Here is a 24,602-nt window from a genome sequence, read left to right on the forward strand (position 1 = left end):
CTCTTCACAAGTAAAGGAAAACATTTAACTGCTTAATGACCTCACTACCCCTATCACCAAGAATACTAGCATCTTATAGCTCAACTTCCTACCATTTCCCTGATAATCTGTGCTAGCTTTTGTCACAGACCATTTATGATCATTTTCAATTCCACAGCATTCTTGCCCAAATTTAACAGTAGGAAAACTTACAACAGCCATCCAAGTTATAAATTCAGATTATCAACATTTATTCAGTGTACTATGGAAATGAGAATTGTTGAGTGATGTCTGAGCAAATAATACACATATATACAACTGGTGACGCTGGCACAGAAATTTAATTAAAATTCAATACAATGCTTTGAACCTCAGCAAAATCACAATTCGAGGGAGGGTCTGGGGATTAAGCTGATGACAGAGTGCTATTTAAGACAAGGGACAAAACCACTTAACAAAACACAAATAATTGGAGATACAAATCTGGTTAAATCCTGGACAAGAGTGACTTGACAATTCTTTCGGTGATAAGGCAGTTCAGCAAAATATTACAAAAATAGTGCAACCATTATACTCCTCCCATTTCATGTTCCCCTCTCCTCAAAACTACTTTCTTTTATGTATAAAAAAATTAATATAGTTCCGGCAGCCAAGAGTATATCTCTTTTTATATTTTTTTTATACATCCATAAAAAGATACAAAATAAAAGGATTAAGCAAGAATGCATTAGAGAAGAATAAAGGAGGCTAGGCACGGAGAAGTTGAGACAGCTGATTGTCAATATAAAATTTATCCAAATGTTTATGTAATTAACTCCCAAGATCTAAAGCAAGTGATGCAACATTTCATTTCAGGCGACTAAAGAATCTCCCAATAACAAAAATCAGTTTCTAATTTTTTAATTAAGATTTCTATTGCTCCCCATTTTCTCTATTGAGAAGTTCCTAATTATTCTTTTGGGGCAGAAGGAAATTGGGAAAGGAGAATGCAGGAGTGAACGGGTAACACGACTTTTAAAACCATGGTTGTAAATCTGGGGTCTCCCCCCCCCCCCCCCCGCCCCCGGTAGAACTGAGTTTTAATGGGACCATTTGTGGGAGGGGTATCACAGAATGTAGACAAATTGCCTTCAGTAGATAGGCAATTGAACTGCACAACAAACTGCAGATCGGCTCAAAGAAACTCTCAAACACTTGTTCAATCAATTCTGAATGACACCACCTCTCATTTTTGCCATAAATGAACAAACTAAATTGACCCTTGTAAAGATCAGCTGTTGTTTCATGCCTATTTGTTTGGTTTTTGCAGACCTTTCATTTTCTCAATGTTTGATGAATACTTTGGGAACAGTTGAATCTCAAAGCCTATTCTTGTCCAGCCTCTCTCAACCCATTCTAATTATCTTTGCTGATAATGGCTATAGGGAGAGGGCGAAAAAAAGTGGAGCCCATGACAAATATTAAAAGCAGGTACAAACAATATTCAGACGCCACATTAAAACCCTTCTCCAAGTTATAATTTTCCTCCCCTTCAATTCTTTTTTTCTCTCCAGTGCCTTGCTCAAAGCTAACAGTATTTCTCAAGCAGTATGGAAGTAACAGCATGGGCAATGTAAGGAGATCAAGAAACACTGGTTGAATCCCTTCTCCTCACCTCTGTGGCAAAGTAACAAACATAGGCCACACAGCAAAGCAGCACTGACCAGAAACCAGCTCAATGTATAAACGCTGTCAGTATCTTATGAAATAAAAATTAGATGTTTTAATTTAGCCTTTGACTCTTGGCGAGCTGGAAGATGGGGCTGAGGTACAGAGATTTAAAGAGATCATTCTGGGCATTAGGTTTGTGAACTCAGGCAATCCCCTACCCGAACAATAAGAACAAATTCACGGGTGGTTCACACTACAACTAAACAGCGAGTTAGGCCCAAGGTGAATCGCCAGTCGCTTTTTTTTTTAAAAAAAAACTAACACAAAAATATAGAAACCACTCTTGCTGTCAATCACATTGGTAATAAAGCACAAGCCAAGCGTCGTAACCAAATATGGAGATGTGCAGATCGTAAAAGGAACTAGTGAAAATAACAAGGAAAGATCCTTGAAACATGTACCACTATCAAGCTGGCTTCAAAAGTGAAAGTGTTTTAAAACCCATAACAATAAAATAAGCATGCGGCAATATCTGGGGCTCAGAAAAGTGAATGTTTGGGAAAGATTTTCTTCTAGATTGCTGGGTGCGACTCGGAGAGAGGTGTCTAGAAGTACACTTTTTTCTTCCCCTTGTTAGTTTCCCACTTCAGCAGAAGTTTCCTATCACAAACTGTTGCTTAGGAAGGTATGTACTAACCGTCGCACCGTCATGCAGTCTTATTTTTTTTAATGTTTCTAAATACTTGGGGGAGGGGAATCAAAGCCCCGGAGCAACCTGTGGCATTTTGATGTCGACTAGTGTGCCTGTACTGCCACAGCTACGACGCCTGCACTGCACTTTGAATAGTAAGTTGCATTAAAGACAGATGTTTTTGGTCCTTTCATCTCAAAAGGGTCCTATACTCTTACCCCCACCAAAACAAATAACCTACTACATTGTAAACCCTAAAGAGATCTGGATGAAGAAATCTCTGTCTGATCCTAGTGATCAGCTTCTATACTCAAATCAATGCATTGTTGCCATGGGTAGGCCCAGCCTTTCTGCTGCTACTGTTCCATCGCACCCAGATTTTTCTCTTCCTGGGTGGTGATGCCAGCAACTTGCCCATCCTCCTCCTCCTCCTCCTCTTCTTCCTCTACACCTTCCTGTCCACTGCCTTGATATTTGTCGTGTGTCCACTTGGGGCTGGTGTTGGACTTTTTGTACAGGAAACGACCTCTCCCTCGCTGGAAGGCGCCACGACCCCTTTTGTTTGCCCAGTAGTTATCCCCATCTCCCTCACGGTCATCGTGCTGCAAGAGGAGCAGAAGAAGTAGGGCCAGGAGATGGGGGTGGAGGAAACAGGGGGAAAAAATATTAAATGCAAATTATTAGCACAGCGAGGCTTTTAATTTCACCTATACGGAAAGTCAACTAAGAGCTATACCACTTGCAAAGCTTAAATGATAATCATCTGGGAATGCAATCACCTCCTTATGACATGCAATGATAAGCTTGTTAAGCCAACTGCCCCTCAGGCAGCGACAGTGTCTCCATTGGTAATGCTCTCGCTCCCCCTCCCTGGAGAAGATGATTCTAGATTCAAGCCTGACTCCAGAGAATAAAGCACAAAATCAAGAAAGGTACCTCAGTACTACTGGGAGGAAACAAAACTGTCCTAAGTGAACCCTTTCAAATTGGGGATTTTACCAAGACCCTGCCTGTCTTAACACCCCCACCACCCAAAAAAAACCAAAGGAAAAGCATTTTTAAAGATTGAGGAAGGCTTCTCAACATTCTGCCCAATATTTCTTGCTCAGTCAACACCTGCTACTGGTTATCTGGTTTTGTGATTAGTTGCACTACAATCTAACATTTTCAGCTACAAAACACTGGTTAATCTTGAGATGATAAATTCTAAATAGACAAAACAAGTTCCAAAATAGCAACAAATACAGGGATTCAAACAGTTGATAAAGAAAGTTATAACTCAAGGCTGTACTTGCATATCTAATAGCATTGCTGCAAGTTTAATGACTTATTATATTCTGTCTCGCTTCAATTTTAGTTGGTGATTTTTTAAAAAAATGCTGCTCCCCTCTCCCAGAAAGAACCAAGATGCTTGGAGATGGGATAACTTACTAAACCATTCCAGCGAGTTACAGTTTCTCTCTGTACCTTGCCCACCAACTAAGCCGCTTGGTGTCACTTCCAAAGCCTAGTTTTTTTTTAAATATTTCTATTGGAGACCGTTGTAAACATTTAGAAGCAATAGCCATAAAACAGGGAGGTAAAACTATCATCCGAAAACTCTGGATGGAAGCATCTTAACCTCGACAGGTAGACGAAGAATCAATAAGAAACTGTAGCACATTGCCAATATGGTGAGGACTTGGGTTACTGCCTGATAGCATTTAATTCCACACAAGAGTAAGGAGTTTCCATCCAGAACAAGTCACAAAAAGCTTCATATCCTTTCACAACTGCCTGACAAACACTTATCAATCTGGATTTTGAACCTTTTAATTGAACTATGGCCCCATAACTTTAGGGGAATATTCTAGATTTCCACATCTTACTGGGTAAAAGCGTTTCTTGAACAGCCCATTGTTAAGATTATACCCCAATTGGCCTGAGAGTATAATTTGAATTTAGGGCACGAGTACTTCGCAGTGATGTCAGAAAATACTTCTGAAAATGAAGGCAACAACCCTACCACAGGTCTGCTCCAAATATGTTCATCATCTGCTGGTTCAACTGGCAGAGCCTTGGAGAATTCTGGGCATTGGCCTAGCCGTGTTACTTAAAAAATCCCTCTTGGGTACTGAAGCAACTCCCCTCAGCAGAGATTGAACAATGCACTAATCCAGTCCTGAGCATGAATGCTTGTGGACACGTACCAGGTAGTACTTTTTGCTTTTTGGTGTGTACTCGGGATCCCAGTCCTCTTCACGGGGTCGCTTTTGGAAAGTTTGGTTACCGGGATTACTGCTATTGCTGGGACCAGGAAACGCACCCCTGCCATATCCTCTTCCTCTTATTCTGAACTGCTGCATTAGCATAAAAAGGAAGGTTTGATTGGGAAAGATATTCAACTTCAAGAGTCACATTTTCAGACTTCAATGCAAAGTTACCAGTGATCGAGAACAGAACTTGCTCCGCGTACAAGAAGCTTTTGCACACTAATTTATCAATGCACTTCCTCCCAATACTGTCATTTCATAAAACTGAACAACAGGACATTTCAACTCTCTACACTGGAGTCTTGCACTTATGTTTTGTTAAATAGACTGGAGCAGTAAGGTTTAATACACAAGCTTGACAAGAGATGGAAGGGAGGGAGACAAGGGGGGGAGGGGGAAGGGAATATCAAAGGCCAGAAATTTACCCCCAAAAAATCACCAAGACCCGCACCCTAACACTGCTCATCGTCACTTCCAAGCCCTGGAGGCCTATGGATTTCTATTCCGTTCTCTGTACAAATTAAGAGCAGGCATCCATACAAGCCGAAGGTCAGAGATCAACAATTGACAGAAACTCTGGATGGAAGCATCTTAATCTTGATATCCAAGACCACTTTTCTCAAGAAATCAAAATTAAACTCTGTGCGACTACGTCATTACAAAGTTAGGACTTGGGTCAATGCCCGAGAACAATTATTTTCAATCAAGGATGAGGTGTTTGCAACCAGAATCATTCAAATACACCCAATTCCAACCCATTGCACTAGAACAGGAGGGAAAGAAATCAAATTTCTTGATAACAATGATTAATTCTCAAAGTACTTTAGTGCCATATGAATAACTCAATTACATTATAGGTACAAAAAGGGGTAATAATAATTTGAATACTATCTCAGGAACTCATTCTATTACTGTACAAAAAACATTCACCCATTTTGTCCAAAAAACTACAAATCAGGAGACAAAATGCTCGAGAGCTGAATGCAGATTGCATCAGGCTTCAGCTTGTGCTTACAAAAACTCCTCGTGCTCTGCCTCGTGTTGGAGGGCCAGTGAACTCCCTTGTTCCAAGTCGAGCTTTGTTAAAACCAGGAGTGGGTTCTTCACGACCCACCCCCTCTTCTCTTTCATCTTTTCCCTCTTGGGATGGAGAGGAGGACGAAGATGAAGAGCTTGATGAACTGGACCTTGCTCTAGTTTTCTTGCGTTTCCTGTCCAAAGCCACAGAAGCATAAAGTTGAAATTTTAGACCCATGTCATACTTCATTATTAAGTATAATGATCTGTCAGAGGTTTTCAACCTCATTATCCAATCGCTGATGGGATCTGCGCAATTGCCAACTCCTTCTGACCTCCCAAGCCGGAGTTTGGTATGGATGGAGAGAACTAAATTAAACCATCCTTGGATTTCCAACAAAATATTCCACTGCTGGCAGTGAGAGACAAAAAAAAAAATCACAAACCAGCTCTAGCACAGCAATGAATGCAAGAGCAGAATGAATAAATCAGGGACTGCTCTGACACCACAAAAGAACTCTCTGCACTATTCCAAAGTTACTTTTTTTATACTAGGTAACTGTGAATATTAACTATTTTTAACATTTTATTGTACTTTTTAAAATTTAAATATTTAGATTATAGTTTTTTTTTTTTAAAAAGGACCTATTCAGCTGCAGCAGGATTTTGGTGCATATGTACATTGTACAAGGCATATGTCAAACTAATCTTAAAAAATGTTTTAACGATAGAGCATGGTAAAGGCCCTTCCGGTGCATGAAACTTCTGCTGCCCCAATTAAACTACGCCGGAGAGAGTGTACATACATATAGATAAGCCTTCTGATTTGAACTCGGGTCACTGGTACTGTAATAGAGCTGTGCTAACCGTCTCTAAACCAGAGGCAATGCTGAGCACACAACTAAAGAAAAAACAGGAGGTCTAATGCAGTCTGGATTAATTCTCTGGACACAAATAAAAGGTGTTTGGAGAGATGATCTACACAATGTTATTTGAAAATCAGTGCCACTATTTTATGGAAACAGGCCGTCAGGACAAACAACTGACTATTAATGATTCTTTGAGTACGATCTTTATTGACTATGGATTGGAAACACCCAGGAAGCAACCTGCAGGTGGGTCCAAGCTTATTGTTAGATCAATTGAACCTCACAATGCAAGACGCTCAATGCATAACCTAGTGCAAGTGGCCTACAATGAATAGGATCCACTACAGGAAGAGAGGAACTCCTTCAAGAATGACGGGACCCACTGCAGGGAGAGGGGAACAGCTGTGGGAGTGACGGGACCCACTGCAGGGAGAGGGGAACAGCTGTGGGAGTGACGGGACCCACTGCAGGGAGAGGGGAACAGCTGTGGGAGTTACGGGGCCCACTGCTGAGAGAGGGGAACAACTGTGGAAGTGACAGGACATGGCTGGGAGAGGGGAACAGCTGTGGGAGTGACGGGGCCCACTGTTGGGAGAAGAGAACAGATGTGGAGTGACAGGGCCCACTGCTAGGAGAGGGGAACAGGAGTGACGGGACCCACTGCTGAGAGAAGGGAACAGCTGTGCAAGTGACGGGGCCCACTGCACGGAGAGGGGAACAGGAGTGCCGGGACCCACTGCCGAGAGAGGGGAACAGGAGTGTCGGGACCCACTGCCGAGAGAGGGGAACAGGAGTGTCGGGACCCACTGCCGAGAGAGGGGAACAGGAGTGAAGGGACCCATTGCCTAGAGAGGGGAACAGGAGTGACGGGACCCACTGCTGAGAGAGGGGAACAGGAGTGACGGGACCCGATGCTGAGTGAGGGGAACAGGAGTGAAGGGACCCATTGCCTAGAGAGGGGAACAGGAGTGACGGGACCCACTGCTGAGAGAGGGGAACAGGAGTGACGGGACCCGATGCTGCGAGAGGGGAACAGGAGTGACGGGACCCACTGCTGAGAGAGGGGAACAGGAGTGACGGGACCCGATGCTGAGAGAGGGGAACAGGAGTGGGAGTGGTGAGATACACTCACAGCTGTGTGAGTGACGGGACACAGCGGGGAGAGGGCAACAGCTATGGGAGTGACAGTTTCCATTGCAGGGAGAAGGGAACAGATGTGGGAGTGGTGGTTTCCACTGCAGGGAGAGAGCAACAGATGTGGGAGTGATGGTTTCCACTGCTGGGAAAGAGGATCAGCTATAGGAGTGACAGGACATGACAGAACTGCTATGGGAATGGTGAGAAACACTGTAGGGAGAGAACAGCGGTGAGAGTGACAGTTCCCACTGCTGGGAGAGGGGAATAGCTGTGGATGATGAGACTCACAAAGCAACAAGCCAATTTGTGGTGATATACATTGCATTAGCAGAAATTTAACTCGTTGTTTGAGGAGTGGAAAAGAGCCAATTTGTGACAGGGCCCACTGTAAGAGGAATGCATGTCCATTGTGAATGAACCAATCAGGAAATGTGCGACCAGCCTCAGCACTTGGAAGATGCAGCAAATTGTATGAACACAAAGTACCATTGTTTATCTTCATTGGTCATTGTGAATGGATTAGTTCTGTTGTTATTGGGATAATGTCATCAGTAAGTGTGTGCAGTTTAACCACAGGAATGGAATCTAAACACTGACCTTGTAACAGAACTGTCACATTGTGATCAGAAGCATCCTTACAATGGAGTTCGTAACACAAAAGGGAGGCACGATTAGTGTAGTGGTTAGCACATCGATACAATGTCAGCGACCGGAGTTCGAATCTAGCTCTGCCTGGAAGGAGTTTGTATGTTCGTCGCATGTATGGGTTTCCTCACTTTCCAAAGATATATGGAGTTCATAGGCTAATTGATCACCTGGGTGTATTTGGGCGGTCGGTGCAGGCTCGTGGGCATGCTGTGTCGCTAATTTCTTTTCCCAAATTATAAAATTAAAACATCAACAGCACAAGGTAGTAGCTCACCATATCTATGACTATTAATCCCCATGAGAAAATGCCCATGGAGTCACGGAGAGAAGGGAGTGAGCAGAGACACGTGATACACTGCAGGGATGGAAATGAAACATTACCTTTGCTTTTTTGATTCCTTGTAAGCTTTGGGAACTTTTCCAGATTTTTCCTTTGACCTTTCACGTGAATGGCTCGAATCTCTTGAATCTTTGGAACTATCTTTTTTATGCTCTCCCTCCTTGCTTTTATATTTTCTACGTTGCTCAATATCTTGGCGAAGGTCATCCAGTTCATCCCTTAATTTTCCTTCTCCCTATTGTGTTCAATATAAAAACAGTAAGTGATTTAAAATGGATTTCAGGCGAAGGAGGCCGAAGATCTGAAGCCTTGTCAGAGAGGGTTAAAGCACATTCACATTTCCCATTTATAATGTACCAGTAATTTATCAATCTCGCTTCAAAGTCTCTCTCTCTCTCTCTCTCAGTACTGTTGCTTTGCATCTGGAAAATGTGTGTACACTCATGATAATTAGAATTGGCTGGAATGCTGCAAAGGATATTGCTTTCACTCCCATCTAATTTCTTCCTTTAACTTAACCCTATCAAAAGCAGGCACCATTTTAAACGCTGTCCGATCCATAGTAAGTAACCTGCATTGCAAGTACAATCACAATTTGACAATCTTCATCAAAGTGCGATTGCCTGAAATCTCCATCATTGATGAACACCAGTCATCCTTTGCCCCTCTTCCCTGAACTCTGTTGCTCTTCGAAACATTTTGAGAAAAAAGACATGGTTGACAGAGAGTGTTTGAATTCCTGTTGACATAGAGAAAAGCATTCAGGAGAAAATTTATCAGCTTGTAACTGGTCTCTGTAAACAAGACCAGGTCAGACCACAAACACACAACTTGCAGTGGACCCACAGAATTGTTGCTTCAATGAACTATCTAATTCTCGGTTATTCGATTTAAATTGTCTTATATGCTGGTAAGGAGGAGAAATACTTTAGGTTGTAACCTGGCTTGCCATTTTCTTGGCTTATTCCCATTTCCTTTTTTTTGTTCCACGCAAGGCCATCCGTCAATCCCACCCAGCCTCTGATGGCGAGTTGGAAGAGATCAAAATAACACTACACATTTTTTCTTCCGACGCGATGCCAGAGAATGAGGACTAAGTGGGTGACCAATGACAGAGATGGAATCAAAGCAGCACCCTGTGAAAAAATACAACTTGCAAACAAGTGGTGCATTCGGGGGGGGGGGGGGAGGAAGAAATAAATAATTGTTTACTGAAAGGTCGGAGGTGAAAATCGCATTAAAAACAAAAAACATAGGAGCAGGAATCGGCTTCCTGGCCCGCCGATCTTGTTCTGCCACTCGATGAGTTCATGCTGATCATGCAGTGAACTCAGCTCCACTTACCTGCCTCTTCACCATAACCCTAAATTCTCCTATTTTTCATAAATCTGTCTTAACCACATTCAATGAGGGGCAGCCTCCACTACCTCATTGAGCAGAAGGTTCCAGATTCGCTATTCTCTGAGAGAGGCCGTTTCTTCTCATCTGCCAGTTCAGTGGCTTTCTTACTTCTATCGTATCTATTTCTTTATTCATTTTATGTCTCTACAAGATCCCCTCCCCATCCTTCTAAACTCTTGCTCCAGCATCTTGCACAGTTTCAGAACCCACCTGCTCTTTAATTTAATCCATCTGGAAATGAAGGCCAACACTCACTCCATTTATCTTCTTTCAAACTTTTTTCCCCCACAATTCACGTAGAAGCACTCCCACATCTTTCTGCACAGCAGCATGCTGCAGTTTTTCCACCAAATAATAGGCCAGTGATTTTTTTTTTTCTATCGTGAGAAAACAGTTGGATACCCCTATGCACAGGGTCTGTCCTCTCTTCATACTGATTTACATCTTATTCTGCCTGGGTGGAGATTTTTTGCCATAGGGTTCAGTACCCCTGTCACAGCAACAGCCTTAGAATGCGTTTGCCTTCTAGTTCATTCTCGACTTCATGGGGCTTTGCATCTCTGCTGATAGCAATTTTAGTTCTGTACAATTGGAAAATCACTCATCAACAACAAAGATGAAAAACCAATGTGAGGGCGCTAACTAGAAATGGGCTGATTGACTTAAGGGAAAAAAAAGCCCAATCGTGTAAGCATGTAGATTATGCAGAGCCAGGAAATATTCTGCCACAATTAATGCCAGAAGAGCTTTGCCAAAAGAAAATTTGGTCTCAAAATACTGGAAACGATGGGACATTTGCACATCTGGAAAATAATTCGGCTACAACTTATAGCATGGAGGTTCCACCCCCCTCTGCTTTCAGGCCGTATTGTTCTTTAAAATAGGAGTGCAAGACTTGGCGCAGCCAGCAGGTTCCCTTTCTTCTTATGCCGCTGGCATGTTTTGGGAATGATTTCACTAACAGCATTTTGGTACCTACCTGCATGCCCCGATCGTGATCACCACTGTGTTGGTTAGCTCAAGGACAAAGTGCAGGCTTTGAACCAACAGAAGGTAATGCAAACATTAGAGTGAGCTTGACAAGCTAGGATTGGTTTAGAATCAAACGACCTAGAACTCAGCAAGAAAGAGGAGAGGAGAACCACAGGCACAGAGAAAAGTTGACGGAAAATTAACAGTTAGAATTTGTGCAGTGTGCTGCCATGTTATTGAGAATTCTTTGCAACTGAACACTTCACTTGTCAACTACAACCATTTCTGAACAGTGAAACCCGTGATAATAATGTACAGATTCATCAAAGGCCAGAACATGCTCAGTTATTTCGTATAATTTTTATCATAACACAAATTAAGCAGTCCGTACACGTTCAGTAAAATTTCTCTCAACTTGCATAGCCACTTGAATCCAGGTAAATTTAGCCTGCGTGGCTAATCTCCACAAGCAGTAGAGATCAGTGCATATACAGCGCTCCAAGCCAAGCTGATTAGTCAGCTCCTGATATGAACTATATTGCAATATTTTCACTAAATCCCACCAATTCTAGATTAGTATGGTGCCAAGAGTTGTAGCTTCTTGCATATTCACTATATAATGTAATAACAAACCTATTTATGAATCTGTTACACAAACATGCTGAGAGTCCAGTCTCTAATATTTATAATGCACAGTAAGGTCGCAGAGAGTATTTAATTACCGGTACTTCAAATATTCCTTTAGTCTGGCTCACTCACAATCACTACCCAGACATTAGGTCTGGAAGTCAGAATGGACTGATTCCTATTATCTTAATAGGATGACTGTAAATATCCCCGAATCTCCTTAAGTACATACAAACATATGCCATTAAATACAAAAATGCCAATACCAAATTCCTATGAAAGGTTGTTCCATAAAATGCATACAGACACTGGAGACAACCAAAACTGAATAGCCACGAGTCATTTGTTCATTTTCCACCTAGTCACACAGCAAAAATGAATACAGGTATCCTAACACTGCATAAGGGATTACAAGACAATTCTTAAATGTCAACTACATGTGAAAGAATTAAAATTTTCTTCAGAAAAAATCCAAAATACTTACAGCTCATTCAGAAAAGAAGTTTTCCTGCATCAGTCACTCGCATTTTTTTTTTATATTTTTGCATTTTTCTAAAGATTTTTTTTCCAAAAATGTCTCCCAGTGTCTCAAGCTCACCTCAACTGGCTGACAGCATTTGCCATACTTTTAAGCACGTCACAGAGGTGAGGATTAATTTAATAAATTAAACACTTTGCAGCTCAGTTTTTTTTTTAGAACAATTGTTTTGGGGCCTTAAAAGAAAAACACAAACTTATGATAGGAGAAACTTCAAACAAAAAGTTATTTGCATTACACACACATTTACCCAACATCCATGCATTAAAAGCACAAAACACATCATTAGTAAAATCATAACATCAAGTTACCTTGTAGCTGCTTTCCTTTGGATTCTTTATCTCATCCCGGAGATGCACACGTTTCTTTAGAGCACTGGGTGAAATATCAATCCGCCTTAAAAATTGGAAACGAGCATCAGAATGATAAATAACAAAACAGCATACTATTTGGAGATCCAACATTAATTGTGAAAGGTGGGAGGCACAGATTACATTTTGTTTCAGGTATTCAATACCACCATCGATATCTTATAAGACATGCTACAGCATAAGAGTGAAGAGTAAAGCTTGGATAAATGCCCAAAACTGAATCTCTGGCAAGTTCTCACTCCAAGTGTGTCTTTTATATGTTCCCCACGGGCGGTTTGCTCTCCTTTTGCACAAAACCCATTCATTCACTTTTGATTAATAATGAATAAAAACAAGTCGGCACTGAACTCACTTGGATGTCAACACAAACTTCAAGTTTCACATCCAATCGTGATGCCAAAGCGCAGAAAATGTTTATCGAACCTTTAAGGGTTCAATTCAAATCCATTCAAGAAATGAAAGGATAAACTACCCAACCCTCGATTCCTTTTTCAAATTAGCCCAAGCAAATACACATAGTCAAGCAATGGAATAAATGGCGAATCAAGGCTTTCCATATAATTTGAATAAATAGAAGACCTTGACCAAATTCTTGCTGCCAGCCCAGGACCGCCAAACTCCTATAAAATAGTGGACCCTGCCCATTTGATGTCTGTGTATTTTAAGACCAGCAAATCAATTTTAAAATGGTTTCATAAGGAAACAACAGACATAAATACATGGAACACCCTCATTCCTCATCAAAAACACTAAAATATGAGATAATTAATAGGACAGTTTAATGTCTCATCTGAAACACAGGGACACATTTAAAACATGGCACTTTCGACATAGTTACACTTCATCAGTACAATACATGATCGCAATCCCAAAATGTGTTCATGCATCTTAAAGCAAGGCCTGATTGCCCAAGAGGTAAGATGTCATCAATTCAGCCAAGATTGTCACAAAAGAACCAGCAGATAAACCCTAAAGATCAGGGTTTAAGTGAGAATAGCAGCACTTGCACCTGTATTGCTGCCACAAAGTGATGAATTTCGTGACATGTTCATGGCAATAGATTCTGAGAACTTCAGGCACCTCCACCTTCTCGCCAAAGAAGAAGTGGCTAGAGAAGAAAATTGACACCACACCAAATCAACTGTTCTTCATTGCCAATTACAGAACATTTGGGGTATGATTAATTGGTTGCATAACCTCAGCATACACTGCACGGAGGGAAGAAATTGTCGAAAGGCCAAAAATTCAGGGGCACTCACAGACTAGATTTTCATTGTGCTTTTGAAGAAACATTTTAGAGTCAACAATCGACAAATGTTGAATATCAGGATCTGAACTTTAATCTCTTTATTGACAGTCTTGGCATTAGATTGCAGAGGCTTGCTGATACCCCACTGGCAAAAAGGAAAACTAGGTACCTATGAATTTCTGGGCTCTTCTGTCTGGGAACTTCCTGCTCAGCTGTTCTCCTTTGGTACATTGTAAAGCGTTCATTTAATGTGACCCCTGCTGATTTGAAGTAATGCTCTGTTGGTTTCAAAAGAAGAAATATGGCAATGTTAGAGGTTTGTGATCAAACAGAGAAAGAGAAATCCCCTGCTTTTAAAAAATATACCATCTCACAGATAAAGATGGTATACTTGAATATCATCCAGAAGAGGGAAGGTGGTCATTAACTGCAGTCTCACACAATCCTCGTATTTAACATCAACTCTGGGAAAACCTCAAAGTTTTGCACACACCCAAAATGTCTTCGAATATTACGATTGCCAAGGTGCTAAAACATAGCATGGCGAGACTTAGATTCCTGATCATTTCTGGTTAATTGCCAAAGAGTTCATTACAAGAGATGTAAGCCCAAAGAGACTGGGACCCATTGTTTCCAAGAGGCTCCTGATGCCATTTGTAGATGGTTCAAGTGCAATCTATGTGCTTGTGGAGTAGGATGACCTAACCGCACTAAAATATTTTTTAAAAATACATAAAAACACAAATCACAAAACAATGGTTAGAAGTGTGCAACAGCCAGCACAATTGGTGGCTGTCTGATCTTCCCAAGAGCACGCAAGGATGACACTGAAAGGAAAGTGTCAACACCTTTTTCCTTGCTTCATCTTTCCACATGATTACTACACATTGCACTTCTCCTCCCCCCCCCCCCACCACACCCCCACCCCGAGCTTCATGTGTTTTAATTAAAGAAATAAACCTCATTTCCTATTCAATTGTATTTCTTTTCATCCAAGCTTATTCATTTAGGCAATCTGATGGACTTCAATCCCTTTAATCTTTTGTAAAGTTTTGCTTACAGTGACTGGAAGGAGCAGATCCTTGTGAATGTAAAAATAACAGATTACAATAAAGCACAGAAGAGCAGACCACGGAGACACCATTTAGTGGAAAAACTGACAACTTGTCTTCCAGTAAGAATCACTTCACTTCCACTTAGTAAGTATAGTGCAGTGACATCAGGCTTTGAACTATCCATTGAGAAGGGAAACAACATACTTGATTTCTTGAAGGTCAATATTCAAAATATACATCAATTTCAATTGATCCATCATCAATGAGAACATCTAGCAATGTCATCCAGGTGGTGAAGTTCCTTTATATATTTAACTTGCCAGTTACCACCACAATAAACAAATTAGCTGTAGTGATTAAGCAGTGAAGTGGCTTGACTTCCGCCGGCAGCCAAACAATTTTGTGAAGTTACCCGCACCATCTTATCCCACAACAAGGCGTCATGTCCTGCAAAGCTCCAGAGTTAATATGATCCAGATATAAATCATAGTTGGTAAAAAGCTTTTTGCCATATGTCACTTCATTTCCATTCAGTCATATCTATACACAGATAGGAAAATAATTAGACATACATAAACCAACATTGCCAGATACCTAGATCCTAGCTTTCTGGGCAAAAAAAAAAAAACAACCTCACCAAAGCGAGTACAAATGACAGCAATCTGAAACATACTGAACAACCACTGGGTCCACAAGACTTCCTGCATTATTCTGATTATAGGATGCCTCCAAAATATCATATATTTCTCCACAGAAGCTTTTTGTTTTAAGGTGTCTGACTTGTCAAATAGTTCAAGATTAAACCTGGATTAAGGATTAAATGCAAATGATTTCCAGCATGAAAGCTGGTTTGTAATGTCAGTAGTTAAAATAAAAACAGGTGCACTTTGAGGTGCTAAGTTTTTTTGTTACAAAACAAAATTGGAACATCAACCAAATTTCTAAAGGTGAAGGAGAGTATGCCTATTCACTGATGCCCTGATATCAAGTAGGAATAAAATCTTACTGAAAGATAAGCCAGGGGCTTAGGAGCATGTAGAAGCTGTTTCAGTGACCAGCACTCTTACAGAATTTATTTCATGCCATTGGTTGATGGTATATCATGGATGACTACGTCACAGGTTCCATCTAGGATTCCATCTCTGCCCTTTTCTGTAGCTGACATACAATTGTCATTACAGCAATCACCCAAAAATAACGAGCAAAACTGGTTATCAGCATTTAGGATTTCAACCTGTTAAATGACAGCTTTGAGACCATACCCAAAAGAAAAGGAATGAAAATGAAAGGAAATAAAACAGCTCTAATGTAAGCGGTCATCCTGGTTATCTTACCTTTCACGTGGTGGACCAAAGTCACAATGTGCTGAGCAAATATCTCTGAAGGGCTACGTCGGGTCTGGGCCATCTGAATATGTTGGAAGATGGAACGGAACTCTTGATCTTTTTTGGGTTTGTGAACAAGGTCACGACAGAGCCGCCGTTCATGGGTCAGGATGTTGGCAGAACTGAAAGGACGACACACAGAGTTCCTCATGAAAGAAGGCTACTCCAAAATACGCTGTCATGTTCTTTCTGTCTCTCAATGTATTCAATAATTATAAGCACGCCATCCATTTTATCATTACCATTTCGTGCAGAGTTTCGATCACCACAGGGTAGCTACATCACAAATACAAGTTGTCAAATTTCCTAATATTGAGTCAAATGCAGATATTCATTTATGTATATAAATCTACCATTGATGGAAATAATGAGGAAGTAAGGCAAGGAGAGAAACAGTTTTAAGTTGGTGCTCACTTTAACAAAATTCCTTCAAACCCAAGAAATAGCTGATACCCTCCACAAGGATCATCCATAAACTGCAGCAATTTTGCATGATCTGGGTATATTATCAAACTCAAGCAGGAAAGGATGGGGAAAAAGTTCGTAGACCAAGTGACATATGGAAAAATCTTAAGGTCAATGAATAAAGCAGAGAATGATGTCTGAACATTTGGATGACCAATATTTACTAGTGTGCTCTGCAATTAGTGGGGATCTCTCGTGTACATCTCATGTTTTACCAATGGATCAGATGGATAACTAATCCCATTGTGTAGACTCAATCCAATAGGTTTTATGTAAATAACAAATTAGATAAAGCTGAGCCAAGATTTTCATTCTGTTATGTATCAATATTTTAATGTCACTTCTAAATAAGAATTTTATTTCACGACATCATCGATGCATTGGTGGGAAATCACAAACCAAGGCATTGGTGGGAAATCACAAACCAAGGCATGGTGTCAAGGTTAAAAACAAAAGGCTCCTCATTTGATACGGATGAAGATTTTCTCTTTCAGAGGGTCCACGAATTTTGGGAACTCTCCAGCCAGATGAGCAAGTATAATAAAGACCGAGAGGTACATTTTTCAGACTAATCAAGGGGAATGAGGCCAGGTGGCAAACTGTAATTGATGCCAGTGGTCAGATCAGCCATCTTTCTTAAGGTTTGTGCACTTTCAAAGAGCCATATGACCTATTCCAACACATTTTATTTCAATTCTTACAGCTTCCTAAAGTAACCACCAATTAGCAAATGGCCTCAGTGCCGCACTAACTGAAGAATCCCTTCCAATAGATTTATAAACCATTATCTTGTGGTTGGGAGGATGGAAAAGAAAGTATTTGAATAATTACAGAATTAGCTACAGATAAACCGCCAAATACCCCACAGTCCCATGACGAAATAAACACGAAACACATCCAATTCTTACCCGAGAACATCATCGCCAAACTGCAAAGAATCCATTTTCAGTGTCACTTCCGTAGGACGATGAGCTGGTTTGAGCACTGGGGGACTCTCCTCCAGAGCAGTGACATCTTCCTGCTCTTTGGCCTCAGAGCTCTTCCTTGGAGGAAGAGGACTTTCTGCTCGGCCTCCCTTATACTTAGATGATTTCACGGGTGATACCTCCCGATATCTGCTCCCATCTACTTTCTTTGTTTGAAAGCGGTCCTCTTTTTTAAATCTCTCGGGTATTATTTCCTCATCCTCCACATTCTCCACCTCCCTAAACTTCTCCTTGGAGATGGCGATCTGCTTAAAGAAATTCACTTCTTCCCTTTTGCGTGGCCTATCATTCTCGTCATCATCTTCTTCCTCCTCCTCATCCTCCTCATCATACCTCTCCTGAGTTTTACTTGCGATTAATTTGCTCCTGTACTTGGGTTCATCCTCATATCCATATTCCTTTTGGTTCTTGGACGGATATTCTTTAGCATGCTCCTCCACTTCCTCTTCATCGTAACTAAATTTATGACGCATCTCTGCTTTCGAAATTTTTTCAAACTCCTCTGAAACTCCGCCCTTGAATCGTTTTGGGGATTGGCTGCTACGGTTGCCTTTCTCTGGAATATTTTTCACATGGAATTCCGTTTTCACCACACTGCAAGCAGAAAGCCTTTTGTAAGCACTGGTCTGGTCTCTCACTTCTTTGTCCTAAATCTGTTCGTTTTTGGTCCTTTTCCCTTCCATTAACCCTGCATTAACATTTTAGCTTTCTATTCACAAACAGTTCAAGAAAAAAAAACATGTGCTAAGAGAGAAAAAAATTATACCATCTAGGTTTCAGCCAAAATAAAAGGCTTTACAGCAAGGGTCCATCTCAAAGGTCTTGTTTTTACCCAAGAATGGAGCAAGGGCTCAACTGGAGAATCCATTTGAGTATTTTCCCATGAAGATGTTTAGACGAAGTGCCCACACTCAAAATGCAAGACAAAGGTTGAAAAGAATGTGGAATATTGTGCCGATTAGGTCATAAATGCTTAGAGATTTAAAAAAGATGCCGATGACTTAGGGGAAGTTTCATAGCTGAGCTATGCTAGAAAACTTATAAAGCCACGTTTTCCATCCTCGATTAAAAAGGTCCCTCCAGGACCCAATGAAGAATTTGAGGAATATATCTTGTTCTATTAGTTAGGGAATAATATAAAGTAACGAATCAACACGGATCCTTTGGTCGATTAGTCATGTCAATGCAATAACTAAAGGGTCTGCTTCTTGTACTGTTCTTAGTCATCCAACACAATTGGAAAAAGCACGTGGACAAGTTTCCACAGTAAGAATTGCAAGGAACCCGAAGGCTAAAATCTGCCATAATACATTGCATTATAGCAAGAACTTTCCAGACAGAAGGCAACTTTGAAAACATTTTAATCATGCATGCAACAAGGAATGCAAACTAATTAGTTTTGATTATATTGAAAGAGCATTTGAGAATCAGTCTGATCAAAATTAGTGGCTCAAATATGGCACCCCGTGCACCTAACTGGGTCACCGTGACATTCCTTTTTAAACAGTTACATGGGAGATTCATTGTACACTGTATACTTGGGAGTTTGGGCCACAACACACACCAAGAACTGTATATGTCTCTCTTTAGCAAATAAGTGAAAACCCACACTTCAATGGGTCTAAAAATAAAGCCAGAGCAATCTTGCCCTCTAACTAAAACCTGCCAATTTAGCACTAGTAAAATGTAGGTCGTGTTTGCCCATCAACACTAATTTAATTTGCCCATATTATGTCCACATGCTTTTGTGCTTTGCAATACAAGTGCTTGTCTACTTATCTCTTAAATGTCCTGACTATATTTGATTCCACTTGCTCTTCTGTCAGACGTTAACCACACTGTAAAAATCATTTCCTTCAAATCCTTGATACAACTCCTTTTTATTACCTTAATGCTATGCCCTCTTATGTTCAATATCCCTACCATGGAAAAAATGTGGCGTATCTACCCAATCCATGCTTCAGAATGCCATATACTTCCATCAGGCTACCCCTTGTCACCAACATCCTAGTGATTTTTCTCAGAACTCTCTCCAACACAGCCACATCCTTTGCATCGTGTGGTGACCAGAACTAAGTTCAATACTTCAAGTACTGCTTGTGAAGTTGTATCATAATGTTCCGCCTCTTGAAATTTATATTATGACCAAAAGCCACAAGCACATCATGTGCCTTCTTCAGCCCCCTATTTACCTGCACTGTCATTTTCAGGTAATTATAGATTTTAAACCCAAGGTTCCTCTGTTCGTCAAAATTTCTCAGAGCCCCACCTTTTTACCACATCTGTCTGAATCCTATTTGACTTCCCAAAATGCATCACCTTGCATTTGTCAGGATTAAGTTCCATCAGCCAATCCCCTGTCAACTTTCCATCCAATATACAGTACATCCTTCTGTAGCCTTAGAAAATTCTCCTCACAATCCAAAACCCCAACTTTCATGTCACCTGCATTTTATGGAATAATGTCCAACAACAATTTACATTTTCTTCCTTTATTCTTTGACCACTTCACTTCTGAAGCTCAAGTTGCAAGCCACCAACTACTTAAAATTGAACCTTACCAGAAAAACAGTGCCTCCAGTCACAGTTACAGAGGGAGTCACAGCAGTTTCAAAGTACAAGCTGTACCTCTAATCTGGCGATGTTGGGACCTGACCATTGCCGGACCACAGAAAAAGCTGGAAAACAGAAATTGACCCCTAAGGGAACCCCCTATGTAAACTTATCAAAAGGTAGAACAAAACTTAAAACAGGAATTAATATTGTGGGGCGGCAAAGTTAGCACAGCACTACATAGCGGTTAGTGCATTGCCTTTAAACTGGGGTTCAAGTTCCGTGTTGTCTGTAAGGAGTTTGTACGAACAGCAGCAGTTTCAAATGTGCTGGTCCATGGGAGTTGCTGGTCCACAGACCATAAAAGAGGTACAACCTGTACTTCTTAAATGAGTGTTACATTTTATTTAAGGGTATTAAATCAGTCTGATTCTGGAATGCTACTTCATCAACCCTTTTACGTACCCAAAGGTTTTAAATGCAAGGAATAAAGCATGCTCCAAAGAGGAAAATAAACAGTTCACATCTAAAACTTTTGCCAGCCTTGCCAAACTAGATGGGGTCACAAAGGGTTAACAAAATTAACGCCCAGACTGTAACTTGCAAGAAAAAGAATCTTAACGTTGTCTACACTCTGACAATAAATCTGAAATCTAATTGAAGAGTTCTTCCTTCAGGACAATTTGACAACGAGTTGACCAATTTTCAAATACACAGGTGTAAGTTAGCAAACCACAGAACAATTCAGACACTTCAGTCATGAAGTTCTGCAAACATTAAAAACCTACTCAAAAAAAATCTTCCCTCCCTCATAACCCTCTATTTTTCTTTCATCCATGTGCCTAACATCATTTAAATCCCCCTCTTGTACTAGCCCTCACCACCATCCTTGGCAACACATTCCAAGCACCCACTACCCTCTGTTTAAAGAAAACATACCCTTGAAATCTCCTTTCTTCCCCTCTCTTTGTATAGATGTCCTCTTGTATTTGCTACACTGCCCCCAGGAAAAAGGTGCTGGCCTCTCATAATCTTGCATACCCCGTCACCTCTCATCTTTCTTTGCTCTGCTAACCTGGTCTCACAAGACACTTTCTCTAATCCAGACAAATCTCTTCCTCACTCTCTTCCACTTCCTTCCTATGATGAAGGGAGACTAAAACTGAACAAAAATATTTCATGTGGTCGAACCTGAATTTTATAGAGCTGCAACATTACCCTGACTCTTGAACTTATTCTCCCAACTAATAATGGCCAGTATACGATAAGCCTTTTTAACTAATCTATCAACCTGTACGACAACCTTGAAAGATCTATGGATTCCACCCCACCAAAGATCTGTCTGTTCTTCTAAACTGTTAAGAATCCTGCTATTAACCATCCACTCAGCCTTCAGGTTTGACCTTCCAAAATGCAACACTTCACACTTAGCCAGATTGAACTCCATCTGCCACTTTTCTGCCCAACTCTTCATCCTGTCTATATCCTGTTGTAACTACAACAACCTTCTACACTATTCACATCACCTTCAACCTTAATGTTGTCTGCAAACTTGCTGACCCATCCCTCTACTTCGTTCAGGTCATTTATATTAAAAAAATCACAAAGGGGTGAGATCCCAGAACAGAACTCCACTAGTCATTGACCTGCAGGCAGAATATGTTCCATCCACTACAACCCTCATTCAGAAACTCATGGGATCCATGGAACACTGTTTGTGTGGGTTCAGAATGGGCATGCCTACACAAAGCACTGAACCCACACAATGCTCCATGGATGCCATGAGTTTCTGAATGAGTCTACCATGGGGGACTTTGTCAAATACCTTACTAAAATCCCGAAACACTACATCTACTGCCTAACCTTCATCAATTTCTTTTGTTACCTCTTCAAAAAAAAAACTCAATTACCCCTCACAAAGCCAATTAATGCTGACTATCCCTAAGGTCTAAATACTCATAAATCATGTCCGTAAGAATCCTCTCCAATAGTTTGCCCACCACTGATGCAATACTTACAGTCAATAATTCCCAGGATTCTCCCTATTAACCTTTTTTGAACAAGGGGACTACATTTGCTGTTTTCCAATCCGTTAGTACCTCCCTTATGGCAGGGAGCACGCAAAGATCATTGCCAATGCCGTAGCAATCTCTTCCCTTGGTAGTAACCTGGGATATATCTCATCCAGTCTCAGAGACTTTTCAAGAAGACCCAGCACTTCCTTTCCTTACCTCAATGCTCCAGCACATACACTTGTTCTATTCTGACCTCACCTTAACCGAGGTCTCTCTTTCTCTCTGAGCATTGAAGCAAAGTATTCATTTAGGACATACCCTACCTCATCCACCTCCAGGCATGTTGTCTCCTTTATCATTAAGTGGGCCTACATTCACTCTTGCCATCTTTCTGTTCTTCTTGTAGGCAAAAGAATGCCTTAGTGGTTTCCTTAATCCTACTTGCCAAGGCCTTCTTGTGTCCCCTTCTAATTCTCCCAAGTCCTTTCTTAATTTCCTTCCTGGAAACCATATAATTCTAAGGAGCCTTTACTGTATTTTGCTTCCTAAATCTTGTAGAGGTTTCCTCCTTCTTAACTAGCTGCCTCAATTTTTTTTTTGTCTTATGTGATCCACCGTTGCACAAAACTGCTACATAGGCATTCCACTACTAAATTAGTTAACTAATGTCTAGCCATTCTTCTTAGGTCTGTATCTCAGAAGATATTTCACACACATCTATTGGCGCTTCAAATCAAAGTCATAAAGGCTCACCATTGGGAAAATACAATTTGTCTTCTACTTAATTCTAGTCTACTATTCATGACAACATTTCAACTAATTTCAGACAATTGCTATTATAGATGAACAAAATAGACAAATCAAGAGCTGAATACTGACCTTTTTGGAACATACCTCTTTAGATATGAAGGGATAGTTGGGGCTGGTTGCTCCGCAAATATGCCAGACATTCCCGGCCGCGTTTCCTCTTTCTGTGCATTGCCCTGCGCAAGGCTCGCCAACGGTGGACTCCTCTGAGGAGGGCTGTGGTTGGCCGAGGTTTGACGAGACACGTTACGAACAGAAGAGCTGAGTGATGGTGGGCTCTGGTGTGAGGTATTTGGCCTCGTTGGGCTGCGGCCCTGAGGACTCATCTGGGTGGGGCTACCATGTGGCGAAGTGTGGCGGGCCACGCTCGACTGTGGAGGGCTCTGCTGGCTTGGGCTGGAATGCAATGGTGAGCTGGTCTTCAACACCACTGTAGAGCGTGGGGCTGGGCTCGGATGCTTGGGGCTGGCATCGTAGGCAGTCAGACCTTTCCAGGAATCGCCACGCTTGGGGGCAAGTCCAGCCGGAACCTCAGAGCCACCATTACCAGTCTGCCCACCCTCGGGTGACCGTTTCTGCTGGTCTTCCGGCTCTTGGGCAGGTGGCTGAGAAGCAGCTGCCTCCTTCTGGGACGATTTGGTTTTCTTGCTCCGCCGTTTTGGGGAGGCTGAGCGGCTGCGGTGAGGAGAGGAGCGAGACCTGGATGACGATGACCTGCCTGACCTGCTGGATGACGACTTGTCAGTGTATCTGGAGCGGCTTCTGGATCTCGGTGATGCTGACCTCCGCTTGGGTGAGCGCGAGCGGGACCGACCCCGCCGAGGACTATAGGTCGAGCGGTAGTTGTGCCAGTTGGGCCGGTAATTGCCGTAATGATTGTAATTTCCGTAGTTGCCGTAACCCCCACGGTTGTTCCAGTTGCCCCTAGGATAGTAACCTCGCCCACGACGTTGGATGAAGGGCCGCCTATAGCCCCGGTGTCCTCTAAACTCCCGAGGCTGGTACTCGCGCGGATAATTTCTTTCCCGGTTATGAGTCGGTGAATAAGACCTGGAACGAGACCTTGGGCTGCAAAGCAAAAGCAGAAATACGAATGCAAAGTTAAAGCATGGTGTGGATGAAATGTGAATTTATTTTATTTTCTAGCAGCAGATGGAACAACTTCATGCATTATTGTAACCATTTACCCCAAGGAGAGACAAGAACTGATGCAGGGTCTTGACCAAAAATAACTATCTTTTTTGCCTCTTGATTCTACTTGATCAGTTGAGATCTATCTGCAGTTTGTTTCTTTGCTGATAAATTTACCTCCATTTTTTTTTAAACAACAGGGTGAAACATGATCAAATGGTTGGTCATGGAGATCGATTAAGGAATGGTTTACAGCAGGATGGCTAACGAAGTTCAGGGACAATTTCCACAATTTAAGGCCAAGGTCTGGCTGCCAACAGTGGAAGAATGGAAACCAGGGGTACAGAAGTGGCCAGAATCAGAAATGTAATCTCAAGATTTAGAGAGGTTGTAAGTATGGAAACTTTTCTGTAATTCTAGTGATGATCATTTAAACAGTGAAAATTTGCAGTGCTCAGCTCCAC

At 41.5% G+C, this 24,602-nt stretch overlaps 1 protein-coding gene across 7 annotated transcripts in view; it reads right to left on the minus strand.

Moving 5' to 3' along the window:
* Positions 1-301: 301 nt before the first annotated feature.
* The window catches only part of thrap3a (thyroid hormone receptor associated protein 3a), a 200,971-nt gene continuing 176,670 nt past the window's right edge, over positions 302-24,602 (minus strand). For 5 of the 7 annotated variants that reach the window (XM_069895868.1, XM_069895869.1, XM_069895870.1 and 2 more), the window contains 9 exons: positions 23,080-24,075; positions 17,555-18,226; positions 16,131-16,303; positions 13,911-14,019; positions 12,433-12,517; positions 8,625-8,818; positions 5,588-5,783; positions 4,510-4,659; positions 302-2,922 (listed from right to left, as the gene is read on the minus strand). In XM_069895868.1, the coding sequence (XP_069751969.1) occupies positions 2,677-2,922; positions 4,510-4,659; positions 5,588-5,783; positions 8,625-8,818; positions 12,433-12,517; positions 13,911-14,019; positions 16,131-16,303; positions 17,555-18,226; positions 23,080-24,075 (2,821 nt within the window). In that variant the 3' untranslated portion in view covers positions 302-2,676. The remainder of the gene's footprint in view (positions 2,923-4,509; positions 4,660-5,587; positions 5,784-8,624; positions 8,819-12,432; positions 12,518-13,910; positions 14,020-16,130; positions 16,304-17,554; positions 18,227-23,079; positions 24,076-24,602) is intronic. The other 2 variants (XM_069895872.1, XM_069895874.1) reach the window with 2 other exon arrangements.

Source organism: Narcine bancroftii, chromosome 8 (assembly GCF_036971445.1).
Source record: "Narcine bancroftii isolate sNarBan1 chromosome 8, sNarBan1.hap1, whole genome shotgun sequence".
Lineage (NCBI taxonomy): Eukaryota > Metazoa > Chordata > Chondrichthyes > Torpediniformes > Narcinidae > Narcine > Narcine bancroftii.